The 20036-nt window shown below is 34.0% G+C and overlaps 1 protein-coding gene across 38 annotated transcripts in view; it reads right to left on the reverse strand.

Moving 5' to 3' along the window:
* Nucleotides 1-20036, reverse strand: part of ROBO2 (roundabout guidance receptor 2) — a 1334178-nt gene that overhangs the window by 80645 nt on the left and 1233497 nt on the right. For all 38 annotated transcript variants that reach the window (XM_078358529.1, XM_078358528.1, XM_078358527.1 and 35 more), the window contains 5 exons: nucleotides 14050-14255; nucleotides 9801-9882; nucleotides 9193-9355; nucleotides 7404-7570; nucleotides 3855-3976 (listed from right to left, as the gene is read on the reverse strand). In XM_078358529.1, coding sequence (XP_078214655.1) covers nucleotides 3855-3976; nucleotides 7404-7570; nucleotides 9193-9355; nucleotides 9801-9882; nucleotides 14050-14255 — 740 coding nt within the window. The remainder of the gene's footprint in view (nucleotides 1-3854; nucleotides 3977-7403; nucleotides 7571-9192; nucleotides 9356-9800; nucleotides 9883-14049; nucleotides 14256-20036) is intronic.

Here is a 20036-nt window from a genome sequence, read left to right on the forward strand (position 1 = left end):
TTTACTTTAAAAAAATAGGTGAGATTTTTACGGGATGTGTGTTCTACCCTACTAACTGTTGGAGCTCATTTTGACAGGTGGTCATTTTCAAGTTAGGCCACATGTTTGTTACGGGTTTTATTAACATTATGATTACAAGAAGGAGGATTTTCTTTTAGAGTTGATTACAATCAGAGTCTGACCACAGATTCATGGGCTTATAAAACTTAAATAAAAAAAAAGAGTTGTCTCAAGGAAAAAGTAAAATGATGATGAAAGCTTCAACCTTCCAGCCACAGGTCTCAGTTTCAATTAGAGTTCAACCTCCTAAACTTTCTGAGTCTCGGTTTATTAATTTGACCACATAATACTCATATCTCAAGGGCATAGAAACAATCAAAGGACTGCTATAACTGAGAGCATTTTGCAAGCTTTAGAGATGCACAATGATAAAACCTAATAGTTAAGGAAGCAACAGGCCACAAAAAAGAGGGCTCATCTGTGGCCCTCAAATCAACATTTTAATTAAACTGTTTAAGTGTGATGCTTTGTATTTACCTCTTCCATTTACAACATAAAAAAACACAACAACTCCATATAAAGTGAAAATTCCAAGTGAATTATCTTTGATGGGTTTAGCTTCAAAGGGTCTGATCTGGTTGTAGCAGACTTCTGAAATTCTAGTTTGTTGAAGCACTCTTTTCAACCTCTGTGTAATAATGCTTAACGGGCAAAGAGGATGTAATTCTTTTTGTCCTTGAACCATAAAAAGTCAAAAAATAAAATGAGAATCATCATTTTTCAGTAAGTGACTTATTGCTATTTTTCTTTATGGAACAGCAGGTTTCTTATCATTTATGCCTACCCTCATTCTAAAAGCAGTCGTTTTTAGAAAGCAGCTGTTGCTAACTATTGCTACTTCAAGCTTAGCCTGGTGAAGAGGTTGGTAGTAAATGGTCTCCCTAGTAGTTATGTCTTGTTCCTTTGGTAATTAATCCTCGCAATCACTTGGAAATTTCCCCAGCTGGCCCCCACCCTAATCACATGGTGGGGAATTATTTCTCCCCTCAACCCCAACACTTCTGTAAAGCAAATGCTAAAATTTTGATAATTTAAATAACACAAGCATTTAATAAACTGAAAGTATTACATCTATAAAAGTTATGCAAATGCTTTGGCCACTGGCATACCCTAGTCTGATCTTCCATAAAGTTGACAGAAATAAGCAATGGGGAAAGGATACCCTATTCAATAAATGACACTGAGATAACAGGCTAACTGTATGAAGAACATTGAAACTTGACCCCTTTCATACACCATATACAAAAATTAAAGATGAATTAAAGACATAAATAGAAAACCACAAATATTTAGCTATGGTTTATCTTTAAAGAGAAAAACAACAACAAAAAAGGTAGATTTAAGGTCAGAAGATTAAAATTTTAAATGCTGTCTTTACCTATAAACAGACGTGTGATATTGGGAACATTGTTTAACCTGTCTGCATTAGTTTCCCTTTATGAAAGTACAGAATTACACTAAACAAGTTTAAATGTTACTTGAGGCTCTTTTATTCTAAGACAATGCCTTCATATTTTCCCATATAGGTACAGATGAATTATTATGTCTTTTTGGTGCCAGAGGACAGAGTTAACAACTTTCCTTTTGGTTGCAATTTCTGTCAGTTATGTGCATATATATTTGTTATGGAACTTATCCCTGTGTACTGTCATTAAGAATTTCCATGTCTCTCTCAACTAGATTTGTGTCCCTTCATACGGTACTCACTCGCATCTATAGAACACAGTAGGTCTCAAAAACTGCTTCTTGAACTGGATTTGTTCGGTGGAATTAATATTGAGAAAATATCAGAATAATTTTCTTCACTGTGTTTTATACTGTGTACACAACTACTCAAGAACTGATGAAAAATAACCAGTTTTCCTCTCAACCTCTTGCTGGAGTAGTTGATTGAAATAAGTGAAAGAGATGTTTTCCTAAAGTAACCTGGACTTCAAGGGAGAAACATCCAATTTTTTGACTTTTAATTTTCCCTTCACTTACATATCAACAAAGTAACAATGACAACATTAATAATTATAAATAGATTCTAAATAAACAATACTATAATTAAAGCGAAAAATCTTCCAGCTATTCTTGACTCAAATGTCTTTAGTTGTACAAGTCCTGCCATATCCACAGAGGGCTCTTCTATTATCCTGATATATTTCCTTCTGAATATTTAGAAATTCCATGGAGGGAGTGTGGGCATAAATAAGAAGTTGGTACTATCTGGAGACACACTGAAGAACATTACCTGACTCCTCTCAGATACACCCACAAATATGCACACATACGCAAGTATCAGTAGTCTCTGCAGTGGCTACCATCTGATCAAAACATTCTGCGTTTTGAAATAACAGTGAGTATTTTGAAATAAGAGTGGGTTTGCTGACACATTTAATAATGCCTGGCATTTGAACATTCTTGACATATATTTAAATAGCAATTTATTTCTTAACACCCACTAGATTTTTGACTACACATGTCAAATTATTAAAATCATATACATGTCTTGATGCTGCTATATAAAATTCAGATTAAAGAATGCAAAGAATGGTTGACTGAAATTCAGAAGATAATGTAATCAAAATTAAAGTATTTTGTGCTTCAAAGGACATCATCAAAAAAGTAAAAAGCAACCGACAAACTAGGAGAAAATGTTTGCAAATTACATATCCAAAAAGTCATTTGTATTTAGAATATATAAACACTTACAAGTCTATAAAAAGAAGACAAACAATCCAAATTAAAAATGGACAAAGTGTTTGAATAGACATTTTGCTAAAAAAGTTCAATTAACACATGAAATATGAACATGATTAGTCATTAAAGAAATGCAAATCAAAACCACAATTATATACCACTACGTACCCACTAGAATGGGTATAATCCAAATGGCAGATAATAATAAGTGTTGTCAAAAATGTAACAAAAAATGGCAACGATTTGAGAGAATCAGGAACGTCAAAATATTGCTTGTGAGCATAAAAAATGGTATAGCCCCTTTGGAAAGCATTTTGGCAGTTCATCAAAATGTTAAATGGAGAGTTACCAATATTACTGAACATATTGTAGGTTTATACCAAGAAAAACGGAAACACGTATCCACACAAAGACTTGTACACCAATGCTTATGGCAGCATAATTCATAATAGAAAAAACTGGAAACAACCAGAACATCCAACAATTGATGAAGAAATAAACAGACTGCGAAGTATCCATAAAATTGAATACTAATTGATAACAACAAGAAACAAAGTACTGATACATGCTACAAAATGGATGAACCTCTAAACATTAGCAGAGTGAAATAAGAGAGACACAAACGACCATATATTGCACAATTCTATTCATATGAAAGGTGTGGACTAGGCAAATCTATAAAAACATAGAGTAGATAGCTGCTACACAGGGCTAAGTTAGCGGAAATGAGAGAATCATTGCTCATAGGCACAGGATTTCATTTGGGGATGAGGAAATGCTCTAAAATTAGATTTTGGTGATAATTTTTAAAGTTTCTAAATGTACTAAAAATCATGAAGTTGTTCACTTTATGCTATGTTAATTCGATCTCAATAAAGCTGTTAGAAAATTCAGAAGACAGAATATGCCATGTTTATATAATAATCAATCTATTCTTACTATGTCTATTCTAACAACTTTTTAATGTATTGAATTTCTTTACTGTCATTGGTTATACCTTGATTTTAAATGCAAGAATTTTTTATTATCACTTTTTGTTTATTTGCATGTTCCACCTTTTGCTTTCCCTAAAGAAAGAGGTTACTATCAGTATTGCCTTCCAAACCTACCGTCCACGTGACCTGCACAGTGGTGGGAGTCAGTACAACTGGATTATGAAGACGGACAAGGACATCTCCGAGTTCTTTCTGCACTTGCCTGTGGTCCACTCCTTGCGCTGGTGGGCTGATATCTGCAGTTAGATAAGACAGTCACTCCCATTTTTAAAAAATTCATATTAAAATTATAATTTATTTTATATTAGTAAATAGTATGCCTTTAGAACTAATTACAGGGAAAAGAACTAAAACCCTTTCGTGACAAAAAGCATTTAAGGCTACATATGTAAATATACCATAGTGGTAGAACATAATGAGAGATGATATTTATCTTTACTAAAAGCATTGATAAAAGAGGATTTATAATCCCTCATCCCCATTAAACTGCAGACACACTGTTGTATGAGATCATTTATTTTCTTATTAAAGGACAAAGTATAAGAAGTCTAGAAAGATCTCTTGAAAGATCAGCTTTGTACAGATGCTCATGTATTCAAGGGTTTTCTGGATTTGTAAATTGGAATATATATAAACACTACTGCTAAGGAACCTGCTAATCTTTTGTCTCAATTTGCAGGTGGTATTTTCTCACTCCTTGACCTACTTCAGTCTGGGAGCATGGATGGAGAAGTGATGGTGGACTAGAGAAGTAGATTTTGTCATTAAAGGTAGAGTTGGGGAGAGAGGGGAAGCAGCTCCTCAAGTTCGCAAAGATACTTTTTGAAGAAATATTTATCATACTGATAACATGTTCTAAAGCAATACACTTTGAGCAATACTCTAATATCTGACACGAGGTCAATCATCACTTTTTTGGAATGGGGTGGGGAGAGAAGGGAAGAAAGAAAGGTGATTTTCAAAATATTATACCCTCAGTCACATATTGTTATACCGCCTTCCTCACAGTCTCCTAAGTACTACTCTATTTCTCCATACGATGGTTTGTATTCTGTGTCCATTAAGAAAAAGACCAATAAATTATATGCAGCTAAGTCCATCCAATTTATATTAAACATTGAATTTTATACATACTCAACTTTTTAAACTGATATACAACGTTGTTGAATTGTTTTTCTCCAATTACTGTATTTGAGAAAAGAAGTCCAATTGAAAACTATTTATTTTCTTAATCCTGTTTTTTCTTTTTTCTTTTTTTTTTTTTTTTTGAGACAGAGTTTGGCTCTTTTTACCCAGGCTGGAGTGCAATGGCGCAATCTCGGCTCACCGCAACCTCCGCCTCCTGGGTTCAAGCAATTCTCCTGCTTCAGCCTCCTGGGTAGCTGGGATTACAGGCATGCGCCGCCATGCCCAGCTAATTTTTTTGTATTTTTAGTAGAGACGGGGTTTCACCATGTTGACCAGAATGGTCTCGATCTCTTGACCTCGTGATCCACCCACCTCGGCCTCCCAAAGCACTGGGATTACAGGCTTGAGCCACTGCGCCTGGCCTGTTTTTTCTTATTATCTCAGGCTACAATGCAGCTCTCTTGCAAAGTATTTTTTTAAAAATTCTCAGCTATTACTTAAATTGGGTACAATAACTTAAATTGGGTCATAAATAACTGAGATGATACTTAGCTAATTTTTTTCCAATTATACCTTTTTTCATTTTTAACATAAACAGTAAAATGAAATTTTACTTGATTTGGAAAAAAGTCCCTGTATGTGAATAATATTAACCTATGCCTATATAGGTATGTCCTGTTTTGCTGTTGATAATGCAAGTATTTGTTCCTTTAATGAAATAAAAGATTTCTAGATTCTCTGTTATTTAATACCTTTGAAAAAAAGAGCTCACGAGGCAAAGTGTTATTTGAAAAGGAGTGCTTTGCAGATTGCAAAGCTGCTAAAAGTACGGTATCCAAAAATAATCCTGACATTCAGACACAAAACAGGAGTTTTCCTGTTAAATATTTGTTAAGAGCACATAAGTCTTTTGCTCTAGATAGCCTTTCCATTGAACAAATGAGACCACAAACAACTTTTCGTTAATCTTTCCTGATCTTTTCACTGAGAGTTATTTTATGAGTCAAGATTTAGTGACCGGCATAGTTACTGAATGATCGGAAAGGTCTGCCAGATACAATCACGCTAAATATCTTCCCATTCTGATCTCTCTCTACCTTTCATTGGCTACACACAAAAACTATTTCTATCCACATAGGTATAAATGATCTCAGTACTATAATTTCTTAACTTAAAATTGTACACTTCTTCCATTTTGTGTTCAATATAATTTACACACTTAATTCAAACACAGTAAAAAGCTGCCGGATCCAGGCAAGGTAAAATATAAGTAGTTTCAGATCTTCGAATTCCTTGTTGTGCTTTTTCTTTCTCAAGAGACAGGTTCTTTACCTACAGGCCCTTTATCATTATGGAAAATTAATCACATTACTGCTTAGAGAACAATAGCAAAATGGCATTCCCTCCTCCTTGACTGTCATCATGTCAGCAATATTACAAAGTCACGTGGTGACTTTATTTCACTCGATTTCTTTAAGGCACTCTTCTCTGTTATAATAGCATGCTAGTTACTATCACTGAACTACATTGTAATTATAATAATATTTTATGGCTGTATGGTGCTTTTCATTGCATAAAAATACTACTTTGAATTATATCTTGCTCAAAGTCTTTTACAAATAAGAAATAATTAACCCTTTCTGAAGAACCCTGTGGGAAGTAGGTTATAACACATAATAAAATTACCATTTCTATTTTATTAATTTCCTTCACCTACTTGTCAGAAGGGAAACTATAAGGTAGCATTGCACATTAAACCTGAGACTCCAGTGACTTCTTAATTTGAAGAGACGACTAATAAAGATAAAATTATGTACTTTTCCACTTTTAAAATATATTTTAATATTCTGTGTGTATTTTACATTACAGTGAAAAGAATTGTGTTCTTTAGAAAGAAAATTTGATTTTCTGCTTTCTGTCATAAATTGCTCCTTTAAACATCTGATTTACCGAAATTCATTACAGCAGTGGTTGTAAAACTTATACATCGGAGTCACAAGCTGGGATTGTTAACACAAGCACTGAGCCCCAACCTCAGACCATTGAGTTTGGGCTGAAAATCTGTATTTCTAATAGTTCTAGGCTATGCAAATGCTGCTAACCCAGAAACCATACTCAGAACCACTACATCATAAAAACAGAATTCTGGAACAATCGGAAATCACTTTTCTAACTCTATTTGGGCATCTATTCATTAAAGACCACTTTTCTGCTGTTGTATAATTAAATTTCAAGAAGGAGAAACATTTTCCTTCCTTTGAAATATAGTGAAGCTCTAATTTGGTGGATTCATTCTATGTAGAAGTACCCAATTATTTTGTTTATTTTTTGCTGAATAAACCCTGAAAACTCCAGAAAAGAGGACACATCTCACCAAGGTAAACAGCAAGCTACCTTCTCCTTCCCTGGATAAAGCCTCGTGAACCATCATAAAAAGCAATGCAGGTATATTTACATTTCCTCATCAATCCCCTTATTCTTAAATATCTGATGTTTCTTCCAAGAACCAGTCATGTTGACAGCTATTGAAATTACCTTGTGTGCGCACAGGATCTGACATGGGACTTGGGTCACTGAGACCTTGGGGATTGATCGCTCTGACCATGAATAAGTAGATTGTATTGGGCCGTAGTCCTCTTACAGTATAGAGGGTGCTCTTTACATGGTTTGCCACAGTCTGCCAGCTATTGCTCACCGATTGGCTGAAACACCAACAGAAATTTCACTTAAAGAACAGTGGTTTGAGTACTGGAAATGGAGTTGGATATCAATGACAAAGGTTAATGGCTGAAAATTAAACACACACACACACACAACACTTGAAGTGTTCAGCCCAATAAATGAAACATTTGGATGATTTCAGTTTATTCAACAACAAAGCCGAGCCCACCTAACGAAAGTGCCATGCACAACACAATTAAACTCAGCCCAGGAGATGTGACAGCGCTTTGCTAATGCACAGCAGCCCACTAAATGAATACCTGTAAAAGGAACAGAGGCCAAGATCACAACATCAAGTTTATACAATAAGTATGGTCCTTGTAAATGTATATATATTTATATATACCTTGAAAAGAATAAACCTGTAGAAAGAATAAATGGACTACAGAGTAAATTATGCCAATACATTTTCCTGTTACAAGGTGTGTTTTCTTTTGCATCAATTCCACATGCAACATTATAATAGAGCCTTCTAAAACTACATATCTGTAAAAGAAGAAAGGAAGCATGTAATGAATATTTTCCCTTGGTTACATTTTTAACAAAATTGTACATTACACAGTATTGTGATTTCTCATCTCAGAATGGTGAAATATCTCTGAATCTGTGTGTGAGGACCCTTTTATAGCCGGCCACAGATGGATGCCATTTTAGAACAGTTTGTCTAAGGTCAAATGCTACATTTGCTCTGAAGGAGAAAATGTAATTTTCAGGGCAGTCAGTTTATTTTTCTGATATCCTTAACTATCCAAGCATAAGAATTATAGAAACATTGCTTTTAAATTTGAAAGTTAAGTATCTAGCATTACCTTAAGTAATGATTAGAGAAGCCTTAAAAGAAAGTGATCATTTGTCCTAATGTTTAAAAAGAACAGTGGTTATCCATTAAAATGTATAATGTCACATACAAGCACATTTGAAAGGAAATATGAAAACACATTTTACCATTTGTGTAAACATTTTATCAAATTCTCATAGGGCAAGTTTATGATGATATTTGCTAATTTACATTTATATCTTTAAATTGGCAAAAATTATTTCAAATAACACATGGAAATACCTTTTCCATTAAGCAACTAGAAGTATACAGAATAAATTGCTTAATTATTGTTTTTAATTGTCTTTCAGGCATATCTAATATATGTATGTAATATATGGTATAAAAACAATGGGATTATTTTAGGTTATGCTCTAATTATTAGGAATAAAAATGCCAGAGTCCCCTGCCTCAATAAATGTTGCATAATTTCAAGATGTCCCTGAGCCTACACCTAATAAAATTATTTTCTACCCAATTTTAATGCCTAAATTCTCATATCAAATGCCTACAATGTCCTGGTGAAAAAATGAAGCTAAGTCATTATGTTATGAATTGGATCTCTATAGACCTAGGCATGAATAATGCATATTTAAACCTTATAATTAAGTTGTAAACTAAAAAAAATTAAGTACGTTCTTGAATAAAGTCAGATAGAAGAGATCAATTCTTAAAATGCATTGATTGAACTTGTCTTTAATAAAACAGGAGGATAGTTCAGGTGATATTTCAGAATACAGGAGCTAAAGCAAAAACCCAATGGAGAAAAATGGAATTGTCCCGTACCTGAAAGCCTCAATGATATATGCACTTGCTGGAAGGGTTCCAGGGGTACCTGGTTGCCAGGACAAGGTGACAGTGTTCTTAGTAACATCAGTGACCTGCGGTTTGGATGGTGGCCCTGGCAGGTCACTTAAATCATAATTTTTACTGATTGTAGCTCCAGATTCTATAGAGGACAGACAGAAAAAACTTCATTCCTGATTGCTTAAATTGACAATACTGCCTAAAAGAAGGAAGCAATCTACTAAAAGACTTGACCCAGACAGTGAGAAATTCATCTCCATGAATCTTAAGTATGTAAGTGAATATTTGCTTCTCCTACATGTTAATAAAACATGTTAATAAAAGCTGCACTTTTACACATGATCACTAGAATTCCTTACATTTCAGAGGAAATAAAATAACAAGGTTATCAAGGACAAGCATATTAAATTCCACTAATTCAATGCTAGGTGCAAACTCATGCATGAATTAAAAAGTGGCATTGAACGTAAAGACTTAAATTTACATTCAATGAATTAAACACTTTAGTCTCCCGTTAACTTATTATTTGATATTGAGCTAGCACTAAAAAGGGGCACAAGATTTCGACTAATTCGCAAAGTTCTCACCCGTCACATCCAGCACTGCACTCCAGGAAGTCTCTCCACTCGAACTTGTAGCCACACAAGTATAAGTGCCAGTATCAGAAATCTGGTGTGCATAGAAGGGAGAGAATTAAATTGTTTCAAACAATTTGTAGAATAATTACTCAATGACAACCAGGCAATATTTAATTTCTTTAAGTTAGATGTATCATTTTGCTGTCCAAATTATGCATTAGAGTCAATTATATGCACATGTAAAATATTGAAATAAACTCATAATATTATCCATAACTGATCCAAAGAGCTTTTAAAATCATATTTGTGCAATTCAATATTATTCATCTGATAAACTACTTGCCCCTCTCTTTTTCTTGCTCCATGGTAACACTCTTGCTTCTTAACTCCATTTTATGGTGGGGCTGTACTATATCTAAGTGGTTTATGAACAACTCAGAACAGAATTAATTCAGAATATAATAAACTTCCAGAGAGGCAGTAATGCAAAACTGTCCATTCTGTCTTAAATAAACTATGTTCCAATGAATAAAATGTACCCGAGAAAATAAGCAATAAGGGGATCACACTTTCCTTTTCAAAGACATGGAAAAAAGTGAAGAAGAGAAAGAAATGTTTTTAAGGTAAATTTCTTCTTTTAAAAACTTCAGAATTCACTTATATGAAAATTACAGGAGTGCAACAATGAATAATATAAAGTATCACCTGAAAAAAAACATGGCTATGGAGTGACTGCAGTTTCAAGCTCAAAGGGACCATGAAAATATCCAAATTCATAACTCTTTTTTTGAGCACAATTGAAATTTGTCATTTCACTGATCACTTCAAATGGTTTTGTTATTCACAGAAGACTGGCAAAAGACTTGAGAAAAACTTGATAATGTAATCGAGAATTCTCTTTTACAAATGCAAAAAGCAGAAGATTTTGTGATTATATTTTGAAAAAAGCCCCAATATCAATAAAAGAGGGGACTCAAATTCTCTCTGTGATCAGGCCTTGTGGGCTTACACTGCAAACGACATTCACTCTCATCAATTTAGGGGTGAAGGAAAAGTCACACTGGGAAGGGAAACTAATGACCAAACAAAATATGACAAGGCACAAGATGTAGAATTAGTACTCTGCGATGAACACGAGTCTAATTGTTGATGAACTATAGTAGTTCACCGAATATTACATCTGCTGGGTTCAAACTGTAAGTATACTGATGACTCAAGCTTTCTTGATTGATTCTCAGGTAAATCATTAGTGCCGGGATGTTACTGCCGTTTCACTATCTTAATTGATTTTAAATGTCATTATGTATTTTAACTTAAGTTTCAAATTGCTCTGGCATGACATTCTTTGCCATATTATCTCTATACAACTGTCTTCTATTACACAGAGGGATGATGGGGATCACCACTGTACAAAGAGCCATTCTTTCATATGTGGCTGTGCACACTTATAGTCATTAGAAATCCTTGCATTTAAGAAGCATCACTCACAAACTAAATATAATGAGCTGAGGCTGGATTTTAATGGGATGTTCATTTCAATATGGTCTGTGAAAGAGTAAAAGAATTTGCATTTTATTATGGCTGTTGAACTAAAATGTAGCACTTGTTATTACTTGCAAATGCTAAAAGAAAAGTGTGTAGGTAATGCTTCTGAACTGCATCTCCTTGTCATTGTGTAGAGACACAAGTATGACATTAGCTGTGGTAGGTATGTTTTAATGAGTGCTGGAATATTCTACTTCTCAAAAGATAAAGATTCAGTTACCAATTAGCTGGCCTAGAAGAACACAGTATTCATCATGTTATATTTTTCCCTTGCATTAGTACTTAAAAAAAATAGTGAGACACAAAGGAATACAACCTATGGAAACTCTCTTGACTGTCTGAGTGAACTACTGGAAAGCCCATTTTGCTCTCCCTTTAAAGACAGTCATATTCCAGAAAAGGGATGTTTTCATTTTGGAGTTTCTCAAAAGCCTAAATTTCATTTCTAAAACTCACTCTTGTATGACCGTCATCACCACATTTTAGTCCTTTAATTTTAAATATGACTTTTCTGGTCAGGAGTGCTTCTAATCTTTTCCACCCTTGTCCTTTTACCCTTAATAAATTGCTTTAAAAAGAGATTAATGTGCAGGCAAACTCCATCACCTACTTTTCTCCTTGTACCCTTGGCTGCAGACAAGCCCCCAGGAGCTGGCATCTCAGAGGGACTGCTCAGAACCCTGTCAGAGGGCTCAAAGTTTGTTTGACATCATCAAGCACCCACCTTTAATTGCGTCTTTCAAGCACTACCAGAAATCTTGACTACTCAAGCATACCCTTTAATTCAGTGATACAGTGAAAACGCATTAACCTCCATGGCCCAAGTCTGCCTTTAGCCCAGAGATAGAGGTTAAAGTGTTTACACAAAGAGAGTTGGCATTAATTTTTTAATAACTTCCATTTTGTTCAAAGGAGGTTAACAATTAATTTACAATAAATAAAAAGACAAACTTAAAATATCTGTATTAATGTACTTTTCTTTTAACTTAATTCGGCCTGATTTTTTTCTAATTCAAGCAATAATTAATGCCTGCTTCTCAAAAATTAAAGACAAATATTATATATACAAATTAAAAATTTATGTGTTCTTGTGTGCACAAAGCAAAAATAGTCACTTTGTTTTGTCATATATATCTGTATGATATAGTGACAATCATATAAACCTATATAATTGTAAATATATTCCCATCATAAGAGAAGAATATGCCAAATTGTCATCATTTGGAAATAAGTGTAGTTAAAAACATTTGCCTTTCTTTTTAGCTCCAGAATGGGAAAATTCTAAAAAATAGTTTTCTTCATCTTGGCTCTGAATTTCTACCTGGACATAAGATTCTACTAATTGCTCCTCCACTGAATTTTTCTTCATGCTTTATCACATCACCTACCTTAGTTCTGAGCCTCATCCTCAATATTGTGATTACTAAAATATACTCTCCAGCTTTAGCATAGCACCTGCTATGCAGCAGGTAGGAGGCAGAGACTTACAATACCTGGTTGAATGAGTTGAATATACTTACTGGTAGAGGACAGGTGGCCTCCACAATAACTTCCTTCTGCTATTTGTATTTTGTGTCATCTTTCACCTGGAGTGTAAGTGGAGCCTGCTGGTTTTCTTTTGGCCAATATAATATTGCAAAAATGTCAGTATGTCATGTTTGTGATTCGTTACATAGGACTGGAGTGTCCATCTTGCCAGGAGACTCTCTTCCTTGCTGACTTGGAGAAAGCAAGTAGTGATACAAGGAAGATCCAGATGGCAAGGGGCTAAAGGCAACCTCCCACCAACAGCCATCAAGAAGGTGAGGCTGTTAGTCCAGTAGCCACAAGGAACTGAATGCTACCAAGAATAATGTTGCTTGTAAGCAAACCCATCCTGTGTCAATCTTCGTATGAGATGGCAACTCTAAACGACACCTAACTGTAGCCTTGTAAGACCCTGAAGCAAAAGACCAGCTAAGTCATGTCTAGGCTCCTAACTCACAGAAACAGTGATATAATAAATGTGTGTTGCTTTTAACTGCTATATTTTTGTTAATAGTGTTACATAATAATAGATAACTGATACAATATTCAGAAGTAGACATCTTATTTTGAGTTGCTCCTGAAGCAGGACTGACTTATTAAGTTGTCAGGAATGCTCATTCTTTATCATGTAAATGTCAGTAAAAAACCATCAATGCCTTGTTCTTTCTGTGGGTTTAAATCTAAACTACACGGCAACGTAACCTAAAATCTAAGGTTTTCCGCTAATTAGGCAAACTTGCCTTTTATGTACTCAGTCTCACCTCTTTGTTTCTCTTCTACTCACTTCTCCGGCCAAGCCACTTTAACTAAATTTCCTTACAATGTTCTTTGGTTAATGAAAGTAAATCAGAAGTGTTTGTCACTTTTTTCATTTCCAATATCCTACTACTCCTATTAATGTTACATGTTTAAGATTTCTAGATTTATTGATTGTATGCATATGGAATGGAATGCAGAAATAAAAGTTCCAAGGTTCTGTTTTGAATGTGTAACAAAAAAATAAAAATCAAAAAGACCTTTCCTCTAATTTCAATCTATCATTTTAAAAATAAGTAAAAACATTAACTGTTTTTAAATGTACAGCAATTATACTAGCATATAAGATTTTAACTTCACAACATATTTTTTCCATAGAGCAGCACTTATTTGTAGATGATGCTTCAAGTGCAAGTCCAGTACTACTCACCCGTAAATTCTTAATCTGCAGTGTGCCTTGCTCTTGTATAGTTGCTCTTGAATCTCTACCCAGAAAAGTAAATCCCTCCTTTAGCCAGCTAATTACAGGAAGAGGATCACCAGTGGCTTTACATTTCAGTAATGCTGTACCATCCACTGCCAGCGTTTGGTTGGCTGGACCTTGTAGAATTATAGGTGGAGGTCTATCTGTCAAAACTAAAGAATAAAGCTATTTTCAGGGTATTTTAATTTCAATGAAGTCCAGTGATGTTAATATATTGACATTGAAAGTAAGGTAAATCCCAATACAATAGGTATTACTCATAACTTATTCTAAGTAATATGTATATTTTTAGTAACATATATTCTAAATCTATCATACATCTATCATTTATACATACGTACAGATATAGAACACTACGACCTTACTATTTTCGTCAATAACTTCCTCTGTGTTACCTATAATTAAAATGATATTGAGATCTTTATTAGAGCTCACAGTTTGGGGGAATAAAACATTAAAAGTAAGTAGCCTTTTCAGAACCTATCATGAGAAAGCCAACCACATTTAATTGAAGCTAGAATTTATGATGCAGGGGCCCTTTATATCAAAACATTGCAGATTCTAAACCTCCTTTATTAATAAAACCCAAGAAAAACAGTAAAAATTATTTATTGTTCACAAACAAAAATCATAATCATTTATTTTACAGCTTTTTCTCATCAAATTTTTACTTTCAATGCTAAATAAAATATTTTAAGAAAATATTGAAGTAGAATATCTTAATAATTCTGGCACATCTGGCAATAATTAGGCAAATAGAAATTCAAACCGAAAGTTTCATGGGACTTATCCTTCTGGGTCAAAAAGAGGCCAATAAACAAAACATTATAATTTTTAATGCAGTGAGAAAGTGAGTCTGTATTACCAAAGTAGAGCATACTAATTAAATCTTAACTGATTTTTTTTCAAATTAAATAACTATGCAGAATCCAGGTAACTTCTTATAACCTGCTTTTATTGTCATATCCATGAAATCATTAGATGCAGCCAAAGGTCATCTAATTAGTTTTTTTCTTTCCTTTTTTTACTGACCACATGAGTATCTCATCACCTTTTGAATGAATCTGATCAATAAAGTAATTGAAAATCTCCTGGCCAGACATAATTTTCAGTTTCAAGGATGTTATGGGTGAAAGATGACCACAGGTTTCCATGACACTAAGGTCAAAGGTTAAATGAACATTTAGGGATTCCAGTGATCTGTGAACAACTCCATGGTTTTCTCTGACTATGCATTATAAATCCTCAATAAACCATTCATATAAGATCATGATGTGACATTTATTGTCGGGACAAGATATAAATATATCTTATCTCCCCAGTCTTTTTAATTTCTATTGGCTCTATTCACAGAATGCTGATTACAATTTCCTAATTCTCTGAGAGAAAAAGAGCAAAAGAAAAGAAGAAATAAAGAACGATGGCAGTGAACTAATGCGGAGGTCTTCTAAAGAAATATCTTGAAAGTCAAGTATCTTGAAACATATTAGCTTAATCTATGATCAGCAAAATTGTTCCTCAACATAGCACTATTCTTCATCATTAGCAATTTCATCTTTTCTGAATCCTTGAATTATAACTATTTCCAGAAAGTGAGTCTATATAAAAATGTGACAACACATACACTGATATAAATGGAATACAGCAATATCTCAGGGGTATTGTAGGTTTGGTTCTAGACCACAACAATAAAGCAAATACTGCAATAATGAAGGTTACATAGATTTTGTTTCCCAGTGCATTTCAAAGTTATGTTTACACTATGCTGGAGCCTATTAAGTGTAAAACAATACTATGTCTTAAAAAAACAATGTTCATACCTTAAAAATACTTTATTCCTAAAAAATGCTAATGATCATTTGAGCCTAGTGTGGTAATATTTTTGGTGATGGAGGATCTTGCCTCAATGTTGACGGTTGCTAACTGAACAGGATAGTGGTTGCTGAAGTTTGGGGTTGTTGCACCAGTTTCTTAAAGTAAGGCAATAAAAAGTTTACCATATTGATTCACTATTCCTTTCATGAAAGATTTTTCAGTGGCATGCAATGCTGTGTCATAGTATTTTATCCACAGTAAAATATCTTTCAAAATTGGAGTCAATTCTCTCAAGCTTTGATGTTGCTTTATCAATTAAGTTTACATGATACTTTGAGTCCTTTTTTGTCACTTCCACAAGCTTAAACAGACGTAGATTCCGTCTCAAGTCATCACTTTCTTTGCTTATCCATAAGAAGCAACTTTTCACTTGTTCCACTTGTATCATGTGACTGTAGCAATTTAGTCACATCTTCAGGCTCACTTCTAATTCTAGTTCTTTTGCTATTTCTACAACACATGCAGTTACTTCCTCGACTGAAGTCTTGAACCCCTCAAAGTCATCCAACATTACAAACTTGTGGTAATGTTGGTGTTTTGGCCTGATCCCATAAATCATAAATGTTCTTCATGGCATTTATAATGGTAAATCTTTTCCAGAAGGTTTTTAATTAACCTTGCCAAGATCCTTCATTTGAATTACTGTCTTTGGCAGCTATAGCCTTGAAAACATATTTCTTGAATAAGACTTGAAAGTTGAAATTATTCTTTGATCCATAAGCTTCTGAATAGATGTGGTGTTAACAGATATAAAGACATTAATCTCTTTGTATATCTCTATCAGAGCTCTTGGGTGACAAGGTACATCATGGGTGAGAAATAATGTTTTGAAAGGATTTTTTTTTTTTTCTGAAGAGTAGATCTCAACAGTGTACTGAAAATATTCAGTAAACCATGTTGTAAACAGATGTGCTGCTGTCATTTACGCTTTGTTTTTCCATTTATAGAGCACAGGCAGAGTAGATTTGGAATAATTCTTAAGGGTCATAAAATTTTTGAAATAGTAAATGAGCATTAGCTTAATCCTAAAGTCACCAGCTACATTAGTTATTTACAGGAGAGTTAACCTGTCACTTGAAGCCAGGCATTGACTTTTCTTCTTCAGCTATGAAAGTCCTACATGACATCTTCTTTCAATATATGGCTGCTTTGTCTACATTGAAAATCTGTTTAGTGTAGTCAGTTTCATTAATGAGCTTCTGAATAACTACATGAAGCTCAAAATCAGCTCTTGATGCTTCACCTTGTGCTTTTTGTTATAAAGATGGCTTTTTTTCCTTGAATCCCATCAACCAACCCCTGCTAGCTTCAATTTTTTTCTTCTATAGCTTCACCTCTCTCAGCCTTCACATAACTAAAGAGAGTTAGGGCCTTGCTCTGGATTGGTTTGCCTTAAGGGAATGTCATGACTCACTGATCTATCCAGACACTAAACTTTCTTCTTCTCAGCAATAGGCTGTTTGACTTTCTTATCTTTTTTGTGTTCACTGGAGTAGCACTTTAAGTTTCCTTCAAAAACTTTTCCTTTGCATGCATAACTTTGCTAACTGTTTAGCACAAGAGGCCTAGCTTTTGGCCTTTTTCGGTTTTTGACATGCCTTCCTCACTAAACTTAAGCCTTTGTTGCTTTTAATTTAAAGTGACAGACATCTGACTTTTTGCTTGAACACCTGGAGGCCATTGTAGACATACTGATTGGCCTAATTCCAAAACTTCTGTGTCTCAAGGGACAGGGAGGCTCAGGGAGAGAGAGGAAGACAGGGAATTGCCAGTGGCTAAAGAAGTCAGAGCACAGACATGTATTAAATTTGCCATCTTATATGGGTGCAGTTTGTAGTAACCCCCCAAAATTATAGTAATTTCAAAGATCACTGATCATAGACCACCATACCAGATGTAATAATAATGAAATTGTTTGAAATATTGTGAGAATTACCAAAATGTGACATGGAGACACAAAGTGAGCACATGACATTAGTAAAATGGCACCAATAGACCTGTTTGACCCAGGGTGGCCATATACCTTCAATTTGTAAAAAACTTGGTATTTGCAAAGTACAATAAAACAAGGTATGCACGTAATCATTTGTTTCTCTAAACATGACATATGTTTTCATTCTACCATAGAATTTCAAATGGCTCTAAAATTCCCTGAATTATTATAAAAATAAATGTATTCAAAATGTAAACAATGGCTCAGATATTATCAAATTATTAACGAATATGAAAAATCAAAACTATGAATAGAAGCTTAAGACATGAGCCAATGTGGCAACTTCAGTTTTAGAGACAGATTCATTTATAATATATGTGTATATATTTAGTTCTTATAGTTTCATTTCTTCACCATCAACATCAACAACACTGTAACTTCCAATCAATGTGTCTGCAAAAGGATCTTGACTTTGTAATTGCTTACTCAAGTAAAATTCAATATAGGAATTAATATCCAAGCCAGTTGTAACAAGAGGGCCAGAGGCATCTCAGTTGGTAGAAGATTTAAAGTTGGTTATCACTTATTTTTGACCAGAAAGAAATCTAGAATAACTTTTGATTTGTGAGATATCATGAACTAGCGTAAGTTCTCAAAGGTTTTCCACTTATTGTATCAGACGTAATTCTGAATATCCACCTGTTTTATGAACCATATAAGTCACATCAACTGGCTCCTTCAGTTAATCAGTTTTGCTTTCTACAAATATGGTTTCCTTTTCCATAACAATTTCTTCATTTAGAAACATTTGAGAATCAGTTTTCCATAAAATATTGTAAGGAGCTAAATGATAGCCAATATCATAAGCATTATGTTTGCTGTGTTCTTAGGAATAGAATAAAATGTAGGCTTTGACCACAATATCTTCTTTTTCAAGTGTATGTATCTGGACATTTTTGCTGACAGGTGAAACCATAAGATCTTTAAAATGATTAATAATTACCTTTTATTCTTTTAGAGAAATATGGAGGTACAGAGAATCAAAGACCTTGCCCATCGAAAGAAGAATGCCTCATCACTGCTACCCTTGAACCTGACTTCTTCTTTCAGTTCCATAGCCGTAAATCTCTGCAGCATCAGCAGGTGCAGCCGTTAACGACTCAATGTCCCTGCAGCCAATGTTTGTCTGTTCTATTTATTCCCATTCCTGACATGTCACTGAATCAGGCCATACCATGAACAGATATTAAAAAATACTGCCTTTCTATTAATGTTAAATGACCTTTTAATCTACATGTAAATTTGAATTGTATGAAAGCACATCAAAGTCCACCAGCAGATAAAGAAGGGGATCAAGAGAGGCCACAGATCATAGCACTTACATCTCAGAAGCCAGCATTAGGGGAGAAAACAAAAATAAAAATCCTCACAAATATAGGAGAGTAAGAAAGAATTTTCAATTTTAGACATCAAAGAATAGGGATAAATTCATGCTCAGAGGTTCATGAAATAACTCAAAGCCGCTAGCTGTCAATTGTGACAAATAAGCTGTTGGGGACAAAAACCAGATTATGCAGAACCTTCATCCTTTCCAACTTTCACTATGAATGTAGGTGCCTCAGTTAAGATCCAGAGTGCATATGTGCAAACAAAAATAATAATTTTAGCATTCTTCATCACTTTGAAAGGTAGTTAATTTAACTTAGTGAGTGAATAATTAAAGTAATAGGAATGTCCTCAGGTGAGGACATAGCTAACTGAAAACTCATCTCTGATAATATTAAAAGTGGTATCACCTCCTCCTAGAGTAAAACAAAATTATTAATGTCTAGTAGAACCAATCATGTCAGCACAATATCTAAATAAAGGTATACAGATTATATTTTAATATGCAGTGAATGTAATAACATATATTTAAAATAATGCATTATTCTATTTTTAAGAATTAAGTACTTTGTCTCTGAAGTTCTTCTTTAGGAAAAGTAACTGGTATTCAATCAGGGAGAATTAGAAACTACTAAAAAGATGTGACCTGGATTCAAAGTGAAAAGATAAGCACACACAGAGATTATTTAACAAATCAGCAAGCTCCACATGATTAAGGGGTATCTAGAAATAAAAATCA

This window comes from Callithrix jacchus, chromosome 21, assembly GCF_049354715.1.
Source record: "Callithrix jacchus isolate 240 chromosome 21, calJac240_pri, whole genome shotgun sequence".
NCBI lineage: Eukaryota > Metazoa > Chordata > Mammalia > Primates > Cebidae > Callithrix > Callithrix jacchus.